This window comes from Nicotiana tabacum, chromosome 6 (assembly GCF_000715075.1).
Source record: "Nicotiana tabacum cultivar K326 chromosome 6, ASM71507v2, whole genome shotgun sequence".
Taxonomy (NCBI): domain Eukaryota; kingdom Viridiplantae; phylum Streptophyta; class Magnoliopsida; order Solanales; family Solanaceae; genus Nicotiana; species Nicotiana tabacum.
This window is the reverse complement of record NC_134085.1, coordinates 153,947,739-153,967,002: the sequence shown is the minus strand read 5'-3', so window position 1 is coordinate 153,967,002 and position 19,264 is coordinate 153,947,739. Positions and strand designations below refer to the sequence as shown.

At 37.2% G+C, this 19,264-nt stretch overlaps 1 protein-coding gene across 1 annotated transcript; it reads left to right on the top strand.

Annotated features, from left to right (window-relative positions):
• The first annotated feature begins 900 nt into the window (after positions 1–900).
• Positions 901–18,817, top strand: LOC107795930 (dual specificity protein kinase YAK1 homolog). The gene is made up of 18 exons (XM_016618634.2): positions 901–1,574; positions 6,615–6,814; positions 7,319–7,472; positions 7,565–7,674; positions 7,761–7,830; positions 7,927–8,009; positions 8,093–8,171; positions 8,249–8,289; positions 8,863–8,985; positions 10,022–10,172; positions 13,623–13,737; positions 13,851–13,933; positions 15,057–15,131; positions 15,613–15,687; positions 15,816–16,615; positions 16,965–17,126; positions 17,771–18,054; positions 18,198–18,817. Exons 1-18 carry the CDS (start codon positions 1,416–1,418, stop codon positions 18,272–18,274), a joined length of 2,841 nt encoding a protein of 946 aa, XP_016474120.1. The 5' UTR covers positions 901–1,415; the 3' UTR covers positions 18,275–18,817.
• Positions 18,818–19,264: the final 447 nt, after the last annotated feature.

The window sequence follows — 19,264 nt, the reverse complement described above, 5'->3', positions numbered from 1 at the left end:
ATATAAAATGTAAAAAAAAATTTGTTCTGCAAGTTCTCTTGGCATCATTACTTGTTCTTTTTCCTCATTATTTATCATTTAAGGAGCAAAGCTTAAAGGTATGTATTTGGGCGTATTGTTTGTGGTTATATATTCTCAAGCAAAAATAAAGAAACAATGATGATGCCAATTTTTCCTCTTATATATCATTTTCAGAAATTTATAAACAAACATTTTGATCAAGATATTAAACCAAACATAATTTCAAGACTGATAAATAATAAGAATTCTCTTGCTTTTTTTAGACTATGATCATTTACAGTACCTCTCACCTGGGGCTTGCTATTTCCTTTAAACTTTTAAACAATATCAAAGCTAATCATTTTTGCACTGTTAGGATTTTGTAGTTATGTTCATAATGTTGTCACTACTGTAACATTTATGTAAACACCACACCCGTGTTAGAAATTATTTGGAATGTAATGGTTTTGATGTTTTGACTAGCTCTTGCATGCTAGTCAATGAAATAATATTTGACGTTAATTAAATATTATATGAAATTTAATACATGTAAATGTAAAAGCATTTACATAGTCATTGGAGAGAGAAAAAAGAAATTCCTAGTTAAACATAATCTTACTTCTATAAATCATAAAAAATTTAATACTATTAGGTCATTTAAAAAGGATTTGCGAGATAAATAAAACACTTACTATAATGCAAGTAATCAATTATAACAGATAAAATTACAATAAATAATGTAATAAATTTTTAAAATTGAAGGTACATAAAATAATTCCTTTTAAACACTGTTATTTTTTTGAATAATAAATACTAGTGCTCCTATAATTGGAGAAACAAAAAGATAATAAAATTGTAAAGATAGAGGAATAAATAAGTGTAGATAATAATAAAAGATTTACAATATTAACTTGTAGCTGTGACAGAGCCGGGTTTTTGCCCAAAAGAAAACAAAACAGAAAAATCCCAATCCGGAGCAAACTCCACCGAGCGACGGTGGCTTCCTCTCCATTTGACACTTCTTCTTCTACCTCAGATTCACTCGCCCATTTCTATTTAATCGCTATTTCTCTTTTTCGCCCCACTGCTTTGATCAATTGTCACGCCGATAGCCTCCCACAGTCTTCTTTGTTATCTATCATCATCACCGATAAAGACCAGTTTTTTTTACGAAAAAGGGGAAGAGATATTTGAGTTAATCGCCGTAGAGGAATGACTTGAAAATCTTGTGTGGATGGATCTATGGATGATAAAGATCATGGTTTGACTGATGAGGAAATTGGTTGGTGAATGAGGATGGGATTAGAATCTTCCGGTGAAACTAATCCTCGTGATTTCCGGAAGATTATTGCGATGATTCCTTTGCTTTAGGGTTTCGTTTGTGTTGTAATTTGTAATACAGATAATAGTTATTAATGGACGAGGGCAGTAGTAGTTCTAAGGAACAGGCGGCAGAGGAAACCTTATCATCATCATCTTCATGGCGACCCAGCCAGGGAGTGTTTGGTCCTTATTTGCCTGTTCTTCAGCCAAATGCTAAGCCCCAAAGTTTGCGGGTAGTTGTTAGAAGACCTGTAAGTGTTTCTTTCTCCAATATTATTTAGAATTCTTTACTTTGTTTACTGTATTCCACTTTGCATTTGTGCTTTATTTGTTGGGGGTGAGATAAAATTCCGTCCATTACTGCATTCTAAATTTTGAGTTAGGAGGAGTCAGTGGAAGTACATTTACAGATAATGATTTTCTGTATCCATAGAATGTCATAAGTAATTAGAGTTAAAAGTTTATCCTAAAGCTCGTCATATGGTAGTCTAAAGCTGTCCTGTTTATACTGTCTGGTTTCTTCAACCTCGGGTTAAATGACCAAGAAAGGAATCCATTTGAGGTTAGTTCAATCTGGATATAAGCATAGATTGTGTTGCTAGTAATAAGAAAGAGTCTTGGTCTATTTGTCTTATGGGTCGCATGTAACAGCTGATTGCTGAAGCAGTACAGCTGAGAGTTAAGAGTCCACTACATGGCTGGCCTGATCTGCCATATTATCTTGGGTGGACTGAAGATAACTGTTTGTTATATCAGCTCTTAGGAGGGGTGAGTATGGTAAACGTGTTTTGCGGATGATCAGCGATAAGGTTTATGACTATTTTAATGGAATGCTTGCTGTATTTACTCTTTAGACTGGAATTTGTAGCTATACCAGCGACCAATGGTGCTCTGACTTTTCTCCCCACAGCTTGCTTCTAATTATGATCAATGAGTTAAGAGGTGTCTCTACTCCCAGATAATATGCCCTTAAAGGTGTCATATTGTAACCCTCACCCTGTCCTGAAAAAGAAAAAAAAAGTATGCAGCTTTTGTCTGGAAAAAATTTCACATTGTTAAAAAGAATATATCAGGAACTAGCATACATGAAAACAATAAAGTTTCAATAATAGAATCAATTGTTTGCTTATTGAGGGAGCCCTTTCTTTAGACAAAAGATGACTTTGCAAACAGGTATACCCGTGTTAGCTGTTACTGATATCTCTCTTGAAGAGCGATTTGTTTGGGTTTAGTTTCTTAGGTAAGAGGGATAACCTCGCAATGTTTGGTTTCCACCTCTTTTTAAGTGCCCTGTGTAGTGCTCTGAAGCTATAAAACCATGCGACGAACGTTAAGGGAGCTAGTTTCACAATATTGTAAACATCTCTCAAAAGGAAGCAGACTTACTCTCCCGACGTCCACTTGCCATCTAGAACAAGGAAGCACTTCAGCGGCCTTTTGAAGAGGATAAAGTGGAGCAAGCAGTGATGAATAATAACGGGAAAAAGGCATTGTGTCTGATGCTTTTGCTCTCGCTTTCTTTTGTCATTGTTGGAAGTTAAATGAGGATGTTATGGATTGTTGGAGCGGTTACCGCACTTGTGCTTTCAAGAGAAGCTTCGACTCTCTATTCATTGTCTTGATCCTTACAGGTGCTATGGCCCTCAAGAATTCTCGACTTCTTAGCCTAAGGAAGTTTCTACAAGAACAATGCAAAGGTACTTGCTATGAAATTTAAAGGTGTTATAGATAAGGTCATACCTACTTCACATATGCTTTTCTGGTAGAAGTGAGATATTCTGGACTTTAGTCTTATGGCAAATGAAGTTGTGGATCCTAAATTGGATATTGGCAAGGTGTATGACCGTGTGGATGGTAAGTTCCTACTCTATCTCCTTCGCTGGACGGGGTTAGGAAATTAATACATCATTGCCTTCCACAGTCTCGATTTACGTAATTTTGAATAGTAATTTTTTTTTGCAAGTACTAGGGCTTTGAAGGAGGGAGGGTCCATTATCTTAGATGCTTATTTGTTTTTGATGGAGTGAGACTAATCCAAGCTTTTGGTCCCTGGTTTAATTTAAGGTGGTGTGCTACAACCGCCGAATCAACACGAAGATGTTTGAGGTGATCCGGTGGAGCGGAGTATGCACAATTTTAATGTGTTGGTGAGGAGGAAAACTTAAGGTTATCAAACTCCACATCAAACATTTGGATGTTGGAAGGATAATATAAAGACGGTAGACTTTAATTAGTGAATGATTTAGAAACTCGAAAAAAGAATAGAATGGTGGAAAAAGCATTCTCTCTCTTGAAAGGAAGAAGAATCACCTCGATAAAAGCAACAATGTCAAGTATTCACACTTATATCATGTGTTTTATTCTCAATCCGTCATGCAAGAATAGAGAAATTGATCCAATTATTTATCAGATGACACAAATATAGATAATAAGCTCCACCTTGTTTGCAGGAATAAGGTAAAGGTGAGGGGAGGATGACTGGGCATTTGGAGATCGGAAATCTTGAACATGACATTGTTAAAGAAATTGCTTTCGCGATTTGCGATAAAAGAGCGGCCTATTGTGAAGGAAGGTAATCTCGCGGAAGGAAATGATTAAGGTAGAGAGGTGTAGGGTTTAGTTTTTTTGTCAATGGGGCATCATTTTACACCTTAAACCTCATAGGTTCGGGGGGGGGGGGTAGAAGTTAGCAAAAAAATGAAACTAGTAAGATGCCATGCTTTTTGGGGAGAGAACTTTTTAGACGTTGCATGACAAGATATCATGCTTTTGGGGAGAGGATGGGGAATGGCTGTTTAGACTTTGCATGATAAGAAGACCTCGCTTTGCTACTTAACTTTTGCGTATCTTTTTGAGTGTTCCATTTCTCTACTTGGGTCTTATTTACACATTACGCGCTTTTTCCTTGAAATGATGTTGGATCGCTATTAATCATCACTATCAACATTCTGGCTTTTTAGATTAGCTATTTATTTAGTTATCATTGTAGTGTAGCTCAATTGGAAGTTGGAGACAGACTCTTGAGCCTAAGGGTTTTAAGCTAAGCAGAACGAAGACAGAATACCTCGAGTGTAAGTTCAGCGCTGGGCCGGGGGAAGTGGACGTGGATGTGAGGCTTGAGTCACAGGTTATCCCAAGTAGAGGCAGCTTCAAGTACCTTGGTTCGGTTATCCACGGGGGAGGGGAGATCGACGAGGATGTCACACACCGTATTGGTGTAGGATGGATGAAGTGGAGGTTAGCATCTGGAGTCTTGTGTGACAAGAGAGTGTCAACGATACTCAAAGGTAAGTTCTATAAAGCGGTGGTTAGACCGGCCATGATGTATGGGGCTGAATGTTGGCCTGTTAAGAACTCACATATCCAAAAGATGAAAGTAGCAAAAATGAGTATGTTGAAATGGATGTGCGGACACACTAGGATGGATAAGATTAGAAATGATGACATTCGGGAGAAGGCGCACGTGGCTCCGGTGAGCACCTAATTTTTGATGACAAGATGCGGGAAGCGAGACTCAGATGGTTCGGGCATGTACAGAGGAGAAACCCAGATGCTCCAGCAAGGAGGTGTGAGCGGCTGGTCGTGGAAGGAACGAGAAGAGGTAGAGGGCGGCCTAAGAAGTATTGGGGAGAGGTGATCAGGCAGGATATGGCGAGGCTTCAGATTCCCGAGGACATGATACTTGATAGGAAGTTGTGGAGGTCGAGTATTACGGTTGTAGGCTAGGAGGTAGTTGAGTCTTGCGTTATTTTGTACCTTTGTGAGCCTAGTCCGGTGGGGTTTTGTATAAGATAGCTAGGGGCAATGTCGTGTCTTACTATTTTCTATTTTCGACGCAGGATCCATTTACTAGCCATCGTTTTTGCTTTGCATTTTTCTTCTGCATTTATGTTCCTTTTTCCCTATGATCTCCGTGGTGAATCTAATATTCTCTCCTTTTGTCTTTTTATTATCTTGAGCCGAGAGTCTTTCGGAAACAGCCTCTCTACCCCTTCGGAGTAGGGGTAAGGTCTGCGTACACACTACCCTCTCCAGACCCCACTTGTGGGATTTTACTGGGTTGTTGTTGTTGTTGTTGTTGTTGTTGTTGTTGTGTAGCTCAATTAATTATCCATTATTTGTCATTCTCAAAAAAAAAAAAAAAGAAATTACCCATCATTTGTATCTTAACCTAGTTATTTTTAACGCCGTTAAAATGTTTGAGGAAACTTTGATCACAAGTACTTGTTGGTTCAACGTTCTAGTGTTTATCAATTAGATTTAGGATGTTTAATCTAAACTAAGTTTGCATTAGATGATGAAGAGAGAATGTAAGCCATCATTTTATCCCAAAATTTTTACTTAGGTATGAAAAACTCCCAGATAAGCACTCCCTCCCTTCCGCCGCCCCTGGTATTATTGAATGTAAATTTGTGCACGAGCCTATGCAAACAGGGTTAAAAGCGGTAAATAGCGAAGGGTGTGACCTAGTGGTCAATAAAGTGGGAAGAGAATCATGAGGTCTTAGGTTCAGAATTTCAGCAGAGAAAAAAACACTAGGTGATTTCTTCCCATTTGCTTTAGCTATAGTGGGCAGAGTTACCCGCTACCAGTATTGGTGGGAGGTAGCAGATACTCGGTAGAATAGCCGAGGTGTACGCAAGTTGGCATGGACACTACCATCGTAAAAATAATGTACCCCTTCCCTTCCATTTTGTGTTACTATCTTGTTATTATTCCATTCAAAAAAGAAAGACACCTTTCTATATTTGGAAATAATCTAACTTTAAACGTCACATTTACCTTTAATGACATTCTTTTATAGCCACAGAAATTTTATTGCATGTTTAAGACCACAAGTTTCAAAAGTTTTTCTTTCAACTTTGTGGCTTGTAAATTGAAATGGAGGGAGTAGTTTCTTTCTTTGCTAGAATAACATTGTGTAGAATATTTTATTAATTCACTTTGGTGTATCCGTTTCAGTTAAATGATATATAAGTTACATGGTCACTTGATGGCTGTATGTCCTCCAACTTATTCATTTATTTCACTTTGGTGTATCTGTTTCAATTAAATGATATATAAGTTACATGGTCATTTGATGGCTGTATGTCCTCCAAATTCCACCTTTGCTTCTTTCTTTTTTTTCTCTTGAATGTAAAATGCATCTAGTTTGTGAGCTTATGTAAATTATTTGGCATCTTAGCAATTGTGCTTTATCATTATTTTTTTTAATTGTTAATTTAGCCCTGAAATCTAAGTTTAATCATCAATAAAGCGTTTTCCATCACACCATGATCTCAAAACTGCAGCTGGTGGCAAGGTTGACTAAAGATATCGTTGAGACATACCGCATCTGCAATCCTCAGTTCAACTACTCTGAAGAATTGAATCCAAAGAGATTCCTGACTTCCCCATCGGTTGGAGTGTTGAATGATGGCTTTGATAATGCAAACTCAGACCTCATTCTTTCGGTCAATCTGGAGTTGGTCAATTTGGACACAAAGAGAAGGTTGGTTATTCTTCCCTGTTACACAATTTTCTCACGCATTTTTGGTCCTAATTGCTTGATATGCAAAACCTTTAGAGAGGAGGAGATTTGTTTTATACCTTTCCCCTGCAAAAGTTTCGGATTTGGTTAAATCGGAATATTTTGCTGGTAGTTGTCTCATTATCGCTATTGAGTATTTTTTGTTGTACATTATGTACTTTCTGGTTTAGTGCACTTTATTTATGTAGCAGTGCTTCGGCTTTGCAGGCTTAACAAGAAAAATAAATATTTGATTATCTACTTTAATGACATGAATCTGCACTCCTTTCTCTTGTTTATGAGTAAATTACGGTAGTGGTGCTGTGTGATTAATCTGAAGTGCTTTTCTTTCCATGGAGCAATTCGATGATCACTAAAGTTCTACACGCTCAAATTGACATATTTCATTCTAATCGTAGTTTCCTTGTAAATCCTCTCACTTGTCACAAATTGGTCTAATTTCTGTACTGTTTTCACTGTATGCAGGTATGTTATTAAGGATATGCTTGGCCATGGAACTTTTGGTCAGGTTGCGAAGTGCTGGGTTGAAGAAACACACAGATTTCTTGCTGTTAAGGTCATCAAAAATCAACCAGCTTATTATCAACAAGCACTTGTTGAAGTTTCTATCCTGACAACAGTAAAAATCCCTCAGCTGGTTTTGTACTTTCAGTGCTAAGTCAGCAAAGTTGATCTGGATATCATTAGCTCCTTTTTTCTTTCTTTTTCCAGTTAAATAAGAAGTTTGATCCTGATGATAAGCACCATATTGTTCGGATCTATGATTACTTTGTATATCGACGTCACTTGTGCATTGCGTTTGAACTGCTTGACACAAATCTGTAAGTTGCTGGAGAAGCAGCGTTTTAAATGTTTCGTGTGGTTTTCTGCATCAATTACAGCCACAACATTCTGAGATTTAATGCAGGTATGAGCTTATAAAGTTGAACCATTTTAGAGGATTGTCACTGAGCATTGTCCAGTTGTTCTCGAAACAGGTAATCAGTTGCTGGGCTGAAGGTAGAACTTCTGATGATGGTCACATCTGTTTGTGTAATAAAGATTATAATAAGTTTGCCTTCCAATGTGTATAGATATTGCGTGGATTAGCTCTTATGAAAGATGCTGCTATAATTCACTGTGATCTGAAGCCTGAGAACATTCTTTTATGCACAAGGCAAGCTTCTCTGATACCATGGTCGGAGATATTATTGTGCTTCACTGCCTTCTCATTTTATTTAGTTTCTTGCATCTTGGCAGTGTGAAGCCAGCTGAAGTTAAAATTATAGACTTTGGATCAGCATGCATGGAGGATCGTACTGTTTACTCTTATATCCAGGTGACTGTTGCTTCTTTCTGTTCAAATTTACTTGATTGCGCTGATATCTCTATATTTACTAAATTCTTCTTATGCAGAGTCGGTACTATCGATCACCTGAAGTTCTTCTGGGATATCAGTATCCTTAAGTTTTTAGTTAGATCCTACTTTCTCTCTTCACCTTTTTTGATAAAAGTACCTGCAGGAGGCTGAACTGGTGCAGCCACAGAATTTGACTGCATGTGTAATTGGGTGGAGAAGTTTTTGTAGTAACTTTCATTGGCTCTCAGTTAATAGTGGAAAAATCATTCGTTCAGCTTTATGTGGCAATATAATTGGAATGCTTTCCGTCCTTCTGTCTTAAATATGCTAAGTTTCTTATATTTTGTCACCAGAATCACAAGCCATCAGGTTGGGCATTCTCTAATTAGCTAGATCAGTTAGGAGAAGCATGTCATGTCCTCCCTTAACCTCCGCAACTATAAATTCATTGATTTTGGAACTTTTGCTACAATGTTTAAAGTGAACAGTTTTTGTCCCCAGTAGACTTAGTCATCAAAAGATATATGTAAAGAGTTTTCTATTTATGCAGTCTTTTAACATATTGCGACAATCATAAATGACTGGAGTTCACATTTTATTTCCTAATATCGTACCTCATTATTTGAATTTGTTATGGTTTTAGTGTATTGTATACCTTAATCCTTCTCAGATATACCACTGCTATTGACATGTGGTCGTTTGGGTGCATAGTTGCTGAATTATTTCTAGGACTTCCACTGTTCCCAGGAGCTTCAGAATTTGATCTTCTGAGAAGAATGATTAAAATACTTGGGTAAGCTCCCATGCCTTAGAAATCTCGTATTTCGCCTTACAAGTTCTTTCCATTTTTTTAATAAGGAAAAAAAAACTTTACGGGTTTTTGCTTTTTTTTTTTTTTTTTTTTTGTCTTTTTTTTTTATTGTTTTTACAGTTAGTTTCTAACAAGAAAATTATACAGTTATGGTATCAAAACTTGGATACTCTATAGCTACTTTAGGTAGCTGATTCTACAAACTGTAGTAGTTACCTTGTTTTGATGGTTCTATGTAACTAGTAAAAGGAAGGTAAGGTTTCTCTCCGAGAAGTTTGAACCAATCATACTGATAGTTGCATGTGATGGGTTGACACTGAGGGAGCTGGTCAAGGTCATGCTCATTATTAGCGCCTAGCAGACTTATGAGTAGAAAACATTATTGATTAAGGACTGGCTAGAGAGCCTGAATAAGAACAAAAGAAAGACCTTGACAAGGCATTTGCAAGTCTTAGGAACTCACGAAACAAGCTTATGCAGCTCAACAGAATCAGATCTAAAGACTAAATTAAACATAGGGTAAATTTTGGACGGAGTTCCTAGGAATGGCTTATTTCAGGGGACTGCTCCTGTCTCTACTCTCTAGTAGAGGTTATTTTTGGAGATTACATAAATTGGTGAAGATACTCAAACACTGAAAACCCAAGTACATTTGTGTGGGATCTTTTACATGTTGACCTTGCACACTTGTGGGATCTCAAACATGTTAGTTTACATGCTCATCTGAGTTAGGTGCCACAAGGAATAGTTATCTTCTTGAAGCTTGCACACCAAGACCTTTATATCTAACTGGTTAAGATTTTTGTTCCTTGTCCAGCAGGGCAATTGCTTTGTCTGCTGACGCCTCTAGGCTTTATCTTCTTATAACAGTTATATCTTGCATGCGAGTTGATTTGGTCCTTCCTTGGTTATGAAGGAAAAATTTGGGTTGCTCTGATGTTCATTATGTTGCAATATGTAAGGTTCTCATATATCAACTCCTGTGGCTTAGTTGAATACTATTTTAATTTTTGTGCAGGGGGCAACCCCCTGATCACATACTAAAGGACGCAAAAAACACCAGCAAGTTCTTCAAGTTTGTTGGGAGCATTAATCATGAAGAGTGTGGATCAGGTCCTTTGAGCAGATCTAGTGTTTATCAAGCTTTGACAGAAGAAGAATATGAAGCTGTAAGTCAATGAAATTCAAAACTAATGAATTATGACAACAGGGTCACTCCCATGCTGCTGGAAATCATACATTACTTTTACTTAAAAATTGGAGTACTTTTCTTGGTGTCTAGTCTCCTAGAATAATTCGTATTTGCTGGTAGCGTTTAGAGATTAAGTTCTTTTTTGATATGCTATCTTTTGGAAATGACATTGTAGCCAGGACTAGGAAAAGTTTTTCTTTTGGAACTGAAATATCTAAAATACCAAGATCAAGGAAGAACATTAATAGAAAAAACAAGAACATAATTTTGTGCATTACATTGGTAATATGTGGCACCTTCACGTGTTTACTTGTTGTTTTGCTGGAAAGAATGTTGTTTTACTTCTTGGTTGTGTTCATGTGGTACCCTAACTGGGGAGCGTCTGTGAGAGTAGATGCAGATCAGTTTATTTTGCTGTCTTTTCTGCACTCAGTAAATGTCTGGATTGTATTATATCTTCTTTACTGCTTCCTACTCATTAGAGTTCTTTGATTAGAGAATCTTTCAGCAATTCTGCTTTTAGGGAATTATACGAAATTCAGCCCCATGATGTGCAAGTCTAGAAGGTGTCCATTTCATTGTCACCTACTTAGCTGGAAATTCAGTTTGTAAAGGTAAAATTGGAATCAAAATTCTTGAAACAATGGGAAAAGCACTACATACGAGTTAAATTACCTGAATGAACAAATCAGAAGCAGGAAGATGGAACCTAAAGTCTCTCAATTTATCTGATGCTGGATTATGGAACTTTTGACCAGCATCCTTACTTCCATTGCCACAATGTTGTTCTCGTGAAGGTTTCTAGCAGGTTACAGTGTCTGGTGGCAGCTTACGATAAAAGTGACAGTCATTATCATTCTTGTCAGTTGAGTAAAGAATGATGTCTAACATTCAACATAGCTGGAAAAGTAGCGAAATTACCAGGCGTTGGATGATAAGTGTTGAATTGTGTGACAACTTCATCAAAACTCTTAAATTGTTAAGAGAAACACATTTATTTACTTATTTTAGGTCTGCAACTATCAGTATTGAGCTAAAAATCTGACTGGTATAGGTAAATTGTTACTTTGAGGTGAATTATTTTGAATGCTATGTGCTATACCTCTAAGTGATACCAATAGACTTCCAGGTTGAAGGGAAGAAAGTTCTTCAATGCCTATGAGATGTGTTTACAAGCAAATTGAAAAATAAGGAATGAGAATTTAAGAGGGCAATCTAGCACCAAAGGGTGTGTCTTAACTTATGTTGCTCGGGCTCTCCGAAAATGTCAGTGGGTGTGTGTCAAATCCTTCAAAGTAGTGCATTTTTGGAGGATCCGACACGAGTGCGGCTATATTTTTGGAGAGTCCACACAACATAGGTCTTAACGGTCAATGAAGTTCCAGCAGAGACAAGTTCTAGGTGATTTATCCCATTTGCCTAAACCTTGGTTGGTTGAGTTACCCAATTCTTGTGCTGGTGAACTAGTGAAAGGTAGCTGATACTCGAAAATAATCAAGGTGCGCGCAGGCTGGCCCTGACACCATCATTGTAATATATATTGAGGCCGATCCATAATTTTGAGTTTATGGATTCTAGAAAAGGCAGGTTACTGGGTTTTGGATAAATTATTTATACTTATTTAGTGGATTTCTTATCACAAACACAGGGCTTGGCCAAAGCTACTGTATTCTGCCGAACCCGTAGTTAGAACATTAGCTCCACCTCTGAATATATATGTACACACGCGCACGGTTATCTAAGAGGTCAACCTATATGTGCTCAGGTTTACTGACATCGTGGTAGGGGGCTTACTTTTTTAGCTTAAGTGATAGTAATGTCTGAATAATAGAAGTGCTACCTACTAGTAGAAATTGTGATAGACATGCTGAGGGGGATTTATTTCATGCATGCAAATTCCTTAATGAGAAGTACATAGAGAGGGAACTCTTTCATCATTTCACAGAACTTTTATCATTTGCATTTAGTGAGAGAGTGCATTTGTTTTTGCTATTGCATAAAGAACAAATGTTCAGGTCTCTATCTTGGTTGGAGAGAGATTTAACATGAGAGACAGATAGGGATTTCTCACTATTTCCAAAGCTTCCCCTTACCAAGACTTCTAACTGGACCCTGGTACTTTTACAGCTACTATTGGAGTTGCTAACATGACATGCATGAAAAATGGATCTTGATGATGTCTGCTTTTGAAACTATTTGTCGGACAAACTGTAACTTTTTACACAAAAAGACCTGCATCTACCTGCAGGAAAGAGTGTGCTGAACCATGTAAACTGAGGTTATTTTGGAAGTGGTTAGATGCAACAACCGGACTTTAGCATCATTTTTGGCGCTGATGTAGCATTAGTGAGTGTTATGATCTTTAACCTGAGATTAAAGCATTTGCTTCCTTTTCTTTCTTCTCTGTATAGGTGGAAGAAAAAACAGTTTAAGCAAAGTAACCTATAAAAAAGATACAGTAATAAAAAAGGATATGCAAGGAGATGTATACATGAAAGGTAGGATGTTTTACTATGGCTTCCCCGTATTGCATGTTTTTATTTTAAAACATCAACTATTTTCTTTTTTTCTTGATTTAGTTTTTTTTTTTCGTTTTTGAATTTGAATATGAAGAAGAGCCTTTGAGATATTGGTTCCTTTCATACATCTGGCATTTTGGCCGGTTCTGTTAGACCTTTTCTTTGGTTTGTTTTCACCTGGACAATAACTCATGTTATAAGATATTTCAATGCGTAGGAACTCCAGTAAACTATGAAGACTTGAATTTGGAAAATATACAAGTTGCTTATCAGTTTGATAGTCATGAGGATGGCTGCTGTGGAGTTTAAGCTCTTTTTCCTCTAATTTCAATAGTGCTCTGTTGCATGTGTAACAGCTCCAAGTCTTTTCATTTCATTCCAGAATCTGGCAGTGTAAACATCATTGAAGTAATTCAGGATCTGATATCCTACCTTGGCAACTGATATTTGCAGACTTAATGGAAATTTTCTTCAGAGAATAGCATTACATGAAATTAGTTTCCGGGGAAGAGATTTTACTTCTATGATCTGCTTTTCAGAATCTTCAATTGCTACTTTGTCCTTCAGGGTACATAGCAGCATATTAATCCAAACAAGACACTTATATTCTTATTTGTGTTGGATGCTATCTCTAAGCTCAATTATAGTACGAGATGTCCCAGGAAAAGGTCGACCCAAACAGCCTCTCCTGAAAATTCTGATAGTTTTAATTGCTAACTATAGCACACCACGTAACGATTGATTCTTTCCTTCTATGAATGGTTAGCACACCACGTAACGATTGATTCTTTCCTTCTATGAATGGTTATCTCAGTTATCAATGCGTCTTTACAAGTCATATTGCAAGATAGTCTTCAAATGCTAACATATTGTCAGCCGCTAATGACATATTACTGCATCTCATTCAGAGAGAGTCAAAAAAGCCAGTAATCGGGAAGGAGTATTTCAATCACATGAACCTTGAAGCAATCGTCAGAAAATATCCTTACAGGAAGAATTTGGCAGAGGAGGATATTATTAAAGGTTAGAATTTTTACTTTTCAAGGCATAAATACTGTATATAGATAGGTAATCGTGAATGTTGTTTACATATTTCCGAAGAGTTTCTGATGCTTTACAAAATTTTATTGTTGCAGAGAGTCAAATACGATCAGCACTAATAGATTTCTTGAGGGGGCTTGTGGAGTTTGATCCAGCCAAGCGATGGTCACCTGTGCAGGTTGCTTATTATCTACTTGTAGAAAAAATTTGATTTCTAGTTTCTGTTAAATGCCTTTTTTGGTGAAAGATAAATATTTGTGAACAATGTGAAATCGTTTGAAAATGGTTCTTGATACAACAAGTTGGGCAAACCAACTCTTAATTGGTGGTACCATAAAAAAAGCAGTTGACCCTATTGAGTCGGAGAACTCTAATGCTTTCTCACATAAACTCTCAATAGTTCCATCCTCCCTCTGATCATATAATTGTGAGTTCGTGGAATAATGAGCACCACAGCTACAGTAAAGTTGTCCAGCAGCAGCTACTTGAATGCTTTTATTCATAACACAGGTAGTTGCATGCTCTCTAACTGGTAACTCACTCTTGAGGTTGTTACTGTGATGTCCTTGGTATAAAGTCATTCTGTCATCATGCTTTTGGAGAAATCTTGGGTGGGACCCTGTTTAAAGAATATTTAATAAGAACTTTTAGTAAGGCCTTTCTTTGATGAAAACAACTCATTTTTAACCCGATAGGTTAAAGATCATGGGGTGTTAGTTTGATTCTTCAGACTTAATCTGGATTTCATGTACGTCACTGGGTAGTTAAACTTAAGGCAAATAATTGTCTTAGGGCCAAAGGTGGACACAATATTAGAAGATGGATTATAATGCTTTGTTAACTTTGTAGTAGGAGGATGCAGGATATTCTTTCAGGGTGACATCAGGCTCTAGGTTATTTCATTTAATGTCTGCAGAACCCCCTCCCTTTAGAAATGGAGTTTATTTTCTCGCTCAATATCTCTATTCTTTTTTATTTCTCAGATTAAACAGAATAAGCTATAATAGCCACTGATATAGATCTTCTGCTATATGATAAACTACTTCATTTAAACTCTATTAAAGGAGAATGGAAGTAACTGACTTTCACAATTTTAAGGAGTTTCATGCATCTTACTCCTACAAAAGCAATAATAAATTATGCAACTATGATTCAAATGTTGTCAGATAGCACCATTAGTAATGGAATAGAGAGGAAATTACTTTCCTTAAAGTTGATCGATGATAAGAGAGAATTAACAATCACCCACAGCATTTTATGTCATTTTTCATATTTTAAGAGATTCAAATATTGTGCTGTAGGCATCAAAGCATCCTTTTGTGACTGGGGAGCCTTTCATATGTCCTTATAGACCTGCACCAGAGACACCTCGACTGGTGAGTGGATCATCTTTTAGGCTACCAGGAATTTTGTTTTTCTATCTATTTGATCTCGAGTATTATATCTATCTCATATGCTTGTCTGCCCATACTTTACATTATAAGAAAAATATGATTGTCAGTCCAGTTCTTAGGAGTAACTATGTATGTCAACAGGAATTCTGAATTTCCGTTGTCTAGCTTACTTCATTGTTATGCCTGTGCTCATCCTTGTTTTACATAGAATCTGGATTGCTCTGACCTGAGCTGTTTTTTCCTCTCTAAGCCTTAGTATGATTGAAGTTGACAATTTCATGATGGTTTCTCTATATACTGATCATACTCTTCACTTTGCTTCCAATGTACGATGCACTTTTGGTAAGAATTATTTATTTAAAATGAACTTTCGGAAGATGAGGGCTTATGGAATCACATATGTTCTTTTTTGTTTGATAACGTAATCACGTCTGATCTTCTGACTGATTATCTTTTCTTGTAGCCTGTTTCTCAGAATGTTAAGGTGGATCATCACCCAGCTGGAGGCCATTGGTTTGCTGCTGGTCTATCCCCTAATGTGAGCAAACTGCTGTATATATACACAATTAAATATGCCTACTTGTCATCTTCGTTTACCTTATCAACATTCAAAGGCAAATATGGGTTTCCGTAATGTTATGCAAAGGATTTTATACTGTCATGCAGATTCCAGGCAGAAATCGAGTGCCCGTGCAGAGCAGCCCTCATTATCAGGTTATGCAATATGCACATGTAGGTAGCTATGGTAGTCTAGGAAGTCATAGTAGCTACCACGATGGTGCTGGGCTTAGTAGCAGTTATGGAAGTTATGGAGATAGCAGTAATCTTCATGCATTTTATTCGCCTGCGGGTCCATCAGGCATGCATCTCTATGCACAGAATGGTGTATCAATTCTTGGAAGCAGTCCAGACACCAGGAGATTTAAGCAGCTCCCTCCTGGGAATGGGCTTGGTGTCAGCCCAGGAAATTTTGTTCCTATGTCTCTTGGAACGAGCCCATCACAGTTTACTCCTCCTAGCATGTATAGTCAGATCTCTGCTGGTTCTCCAGGAAATTATGGCCCTTCATCACCATCAAGGGGTAGTTGTCATGGATCACCTTTAGGGAAGATGGCAGCAGGTAGTCAGTATAATAATAGAAGAAAAGGGTGGGGATATCCTGGTAGCTATCAGTCTCAAGAAATATCATCATCCCCTCACTGGCAAGGGCAGGTTGCAGATGGAAACAACTCCAGCCAAGCCAATTCTCCTGTCTTTGGTGGCTCTCTATTACATCTACACAGTAACTCAAATCCCAGACAGCAAGGATCAAGCAGTGCGACCGTTGGTTACTCTAATGTGCATAATGTTACAAGTTCATCAATGCAAGGTGGGCATACACAATTCCAGAAAACTCATGGTGTACATGATAAACCTGAGGGTAGTAACTCATTGCCTGATCCCGGCGATTGGGATCCCAATTACAGGTAAATTAATGGGATGCATCATCTAACAAATCCAAACAGCTTAGAAATTGGATTCTTTTTGAAAAGAAAATATAGAGAGCTCATTGGCAGAAGGTGGTAGCTGTATCCTTGCTATATCTCTTTCTATGTTTTTGACATCTCGGGCTCTAACACATCAATTTATTCTATTGACTATCAATGTTTCCCTTTTTATCCTTTTCAATAGGTGTAGTACAGTAAAACATGATTATCTAATGTACTGGCTTTAAGTTGAAACCTCTTTCATGAAGTTCTCTATGGATTGTTGGGTTAATCCCTAGCTCATATAATGAGTCGTAACATGTTTCGTTTTGCCTCGTTTTTGAATCAGTGAAGAACTGCTTCTGCAAGAAGATAGCTCAGAAATGAGCAACTTAACAAGTGAATTCGCCAAGGGGATACATCTTGGTCAAGCTGCAGTCTCCCAAGAACCATTGACTGGAGTGAGAAGACCAAGCCAGATCTCTAATCTAAATCCCAGTATGTCTCAGAGGTAAGTTTTAATTTTATATTTTTCTAAAGGAATAACCTTACATGTCCTCACATCCCTTTTCTTTGTTGATATACATTTCTTTCCTTAAGAGTCTTATGTGACAAAACATATCAGGTATATCTCTCATCATGCCTGCTTTGGGTAAAATTGAAGTTGTATCAAGGCAGTTAAGACTTTTGTTTGTTTCCCATAAGATACTGGAGGCTCTGATCGCCAGGAACTCACATCTAATATCTAATTTTGATGAATAGTTGAAAACAATTTGATAGCTGAAATTTATGCTTCAAGATGCTTTTTTAGGACACTCATGGATTTTCTGCTTCCTTGTTCCTAAATTGTCTTAGTTGACTTTGCATGCTTTTCAGGTAAGTTTTGAAATTAGTATTGTTTAGTATTTTTTTCAAAAATGTAGGGTCAACTTAATGAGTTTTGGTTTTAAAGAGAAATTGTACTGAAAAAAAGTAATAGTGGGTCTGACTTAAATCTTATAGAATATGATATGTATGGGAATTTCTTTATTTGGGATATGGACATTATTTAGAACGCACACTTCTTTCTTTGTTTATTGTCCTTTCTTTTTATCCATTCCTGCTTGTGCAAGTGCTCTTGTTTTCTTTCTCTTCACTATTGCTTGCATGATTTAGACCAACGGGGCAAACTCAAGCATTTTTACCTGGAGAGGTAGGAAGCCCTCCTTCAGGTCATGAGCCGCATGCTGGATTCATGCACACAATGGGAAATCCATCATATTTAATGCCTCATTTTGCACAAAGTTCTCCAAGCCGCTTGGGACAGCAGCCTCTTTATCGATTTAACCAGGGGAGACCAGCTGTTCATTACAATGAAAGTCATGCCAAGGCGCAGTCATCTCATTCTACCTATAATATGGATGCTCCAAATTCTGCTCCAAGGAATGGTGCATCATGGGGTAAAGATTCACTAGTTTCTCTCTCTCTCTCTCTCTCTGTTTTTTTTTTCTTTTTTCTCCTTTTGTATTTGTTCAAATAGCCTCTTAAGAGTTGATTAGATAGGTTTTGACATGTTTCCAACCACAACCTTGTGCTGTTGTAGGGCGTAGAGGTAGCAACCCTATTCCAAACATTCCACCAACTTCCAGGACAAGAAAAGACTACAAGAGAGTTGTTTAACTTTTTGTAGTCTTCATCGGCGATTATTTCGATAAGCAGTTCAGACAAGTGAAGCAAAGCGGGTAAGCCTGCTTTAGTGGCTTGCGTTACAAATCCTCATCGACGTCCTTTTGTAGTGCTTGCATAAATGTTAATGGTTATAACACCACCATGATCTGGTCATGCCTGTTTGTCATCACCATGCTCGATCTGGGAGCTCGAATTATGCTGTTCTCTCCAGTTCCAAAGGGCCAAAAGACGTGGATGTCAATTCCCCGGATCTAATTTATTGCAAGAAAACTCTAACCAAGTTGTCTGTTAGCATTGTTGCTCCAGGGGATTAAGGGGGATTTATTAATTATTTATTTGAGCAAAGCTTGGTTGTGTTGAGTAGGGTGTTGAATCATAGTTTTAAGGTTTATTTTTTAGCAATCTCTTTGTAAGCTAAGACAGGAAACTTGATTCCTTGTAAGTTGGATATTTATTTCAATATCCTCTTAACACATCAATGTGACTACTCATAAAATGGAATGACGTGAAGAAGCGTGTAATTTGTGTTCTTAATTTGTTTACCATTGATATTCATTGAAATATAACTATATAAGTCAATCTTCACAGCAGAAGCTAATTATGAGGGTTGTAGTAGGCTAGCAGCTATTTAGTTTTTTGGTACTATTCTTTTTCAGTGATCTATTCCTTTTGATTTACATAAAAATAAAAGTAAGATTCTATTTGAGATTCATTTTTTTGATTTTCTATTTCAATAATCCCCCGTATTTCAATAGAAGCTTGTTGCTGGTTAGCACTAAATTTGGAATAAGATAATACGTTTAGAAACACATTGTTGGCTTATCCTGATAAGTGGAATGCTAAATTTAACAATGATTTGGTAGAATTAAGCAATATGTAAATCTCACTTTCTGAATATGTTAAAGATCTCATTAAGCTTCAAAAATTGGACAGGCTCGGAATATACCTTGGCTAGTCGATATCAATAAATATGAATGAATA

What these genes read in the sequence shown, in the direction of transcription:
- LOC107795930 (XM_016618634.2), top strand. Translation starts at nt 1,416, where the DNA reads ATGGACGAGGGCAGTAGTAGTTCTAAGGAACAGGCGGCAGAGGAAACC. An exon ending in GATTGGGATCCCAATTACAG is followed by an intron (nt 16,616 to 16,964) that starts GTAAATTAATGG and finishes TTTTTGAATCAG; the next exon opens with TGAAGAACTGCTTCTGCAAG. An exon ending in AAGGAATGGTGCATCATGGG is followed by an intron (nt 18,055 to 18,197) that starts GTAAAGATTCAC and finishes GTGCTGTTGTAG; the next exon opens with GGCGTAGAGGTAGCAACCCT.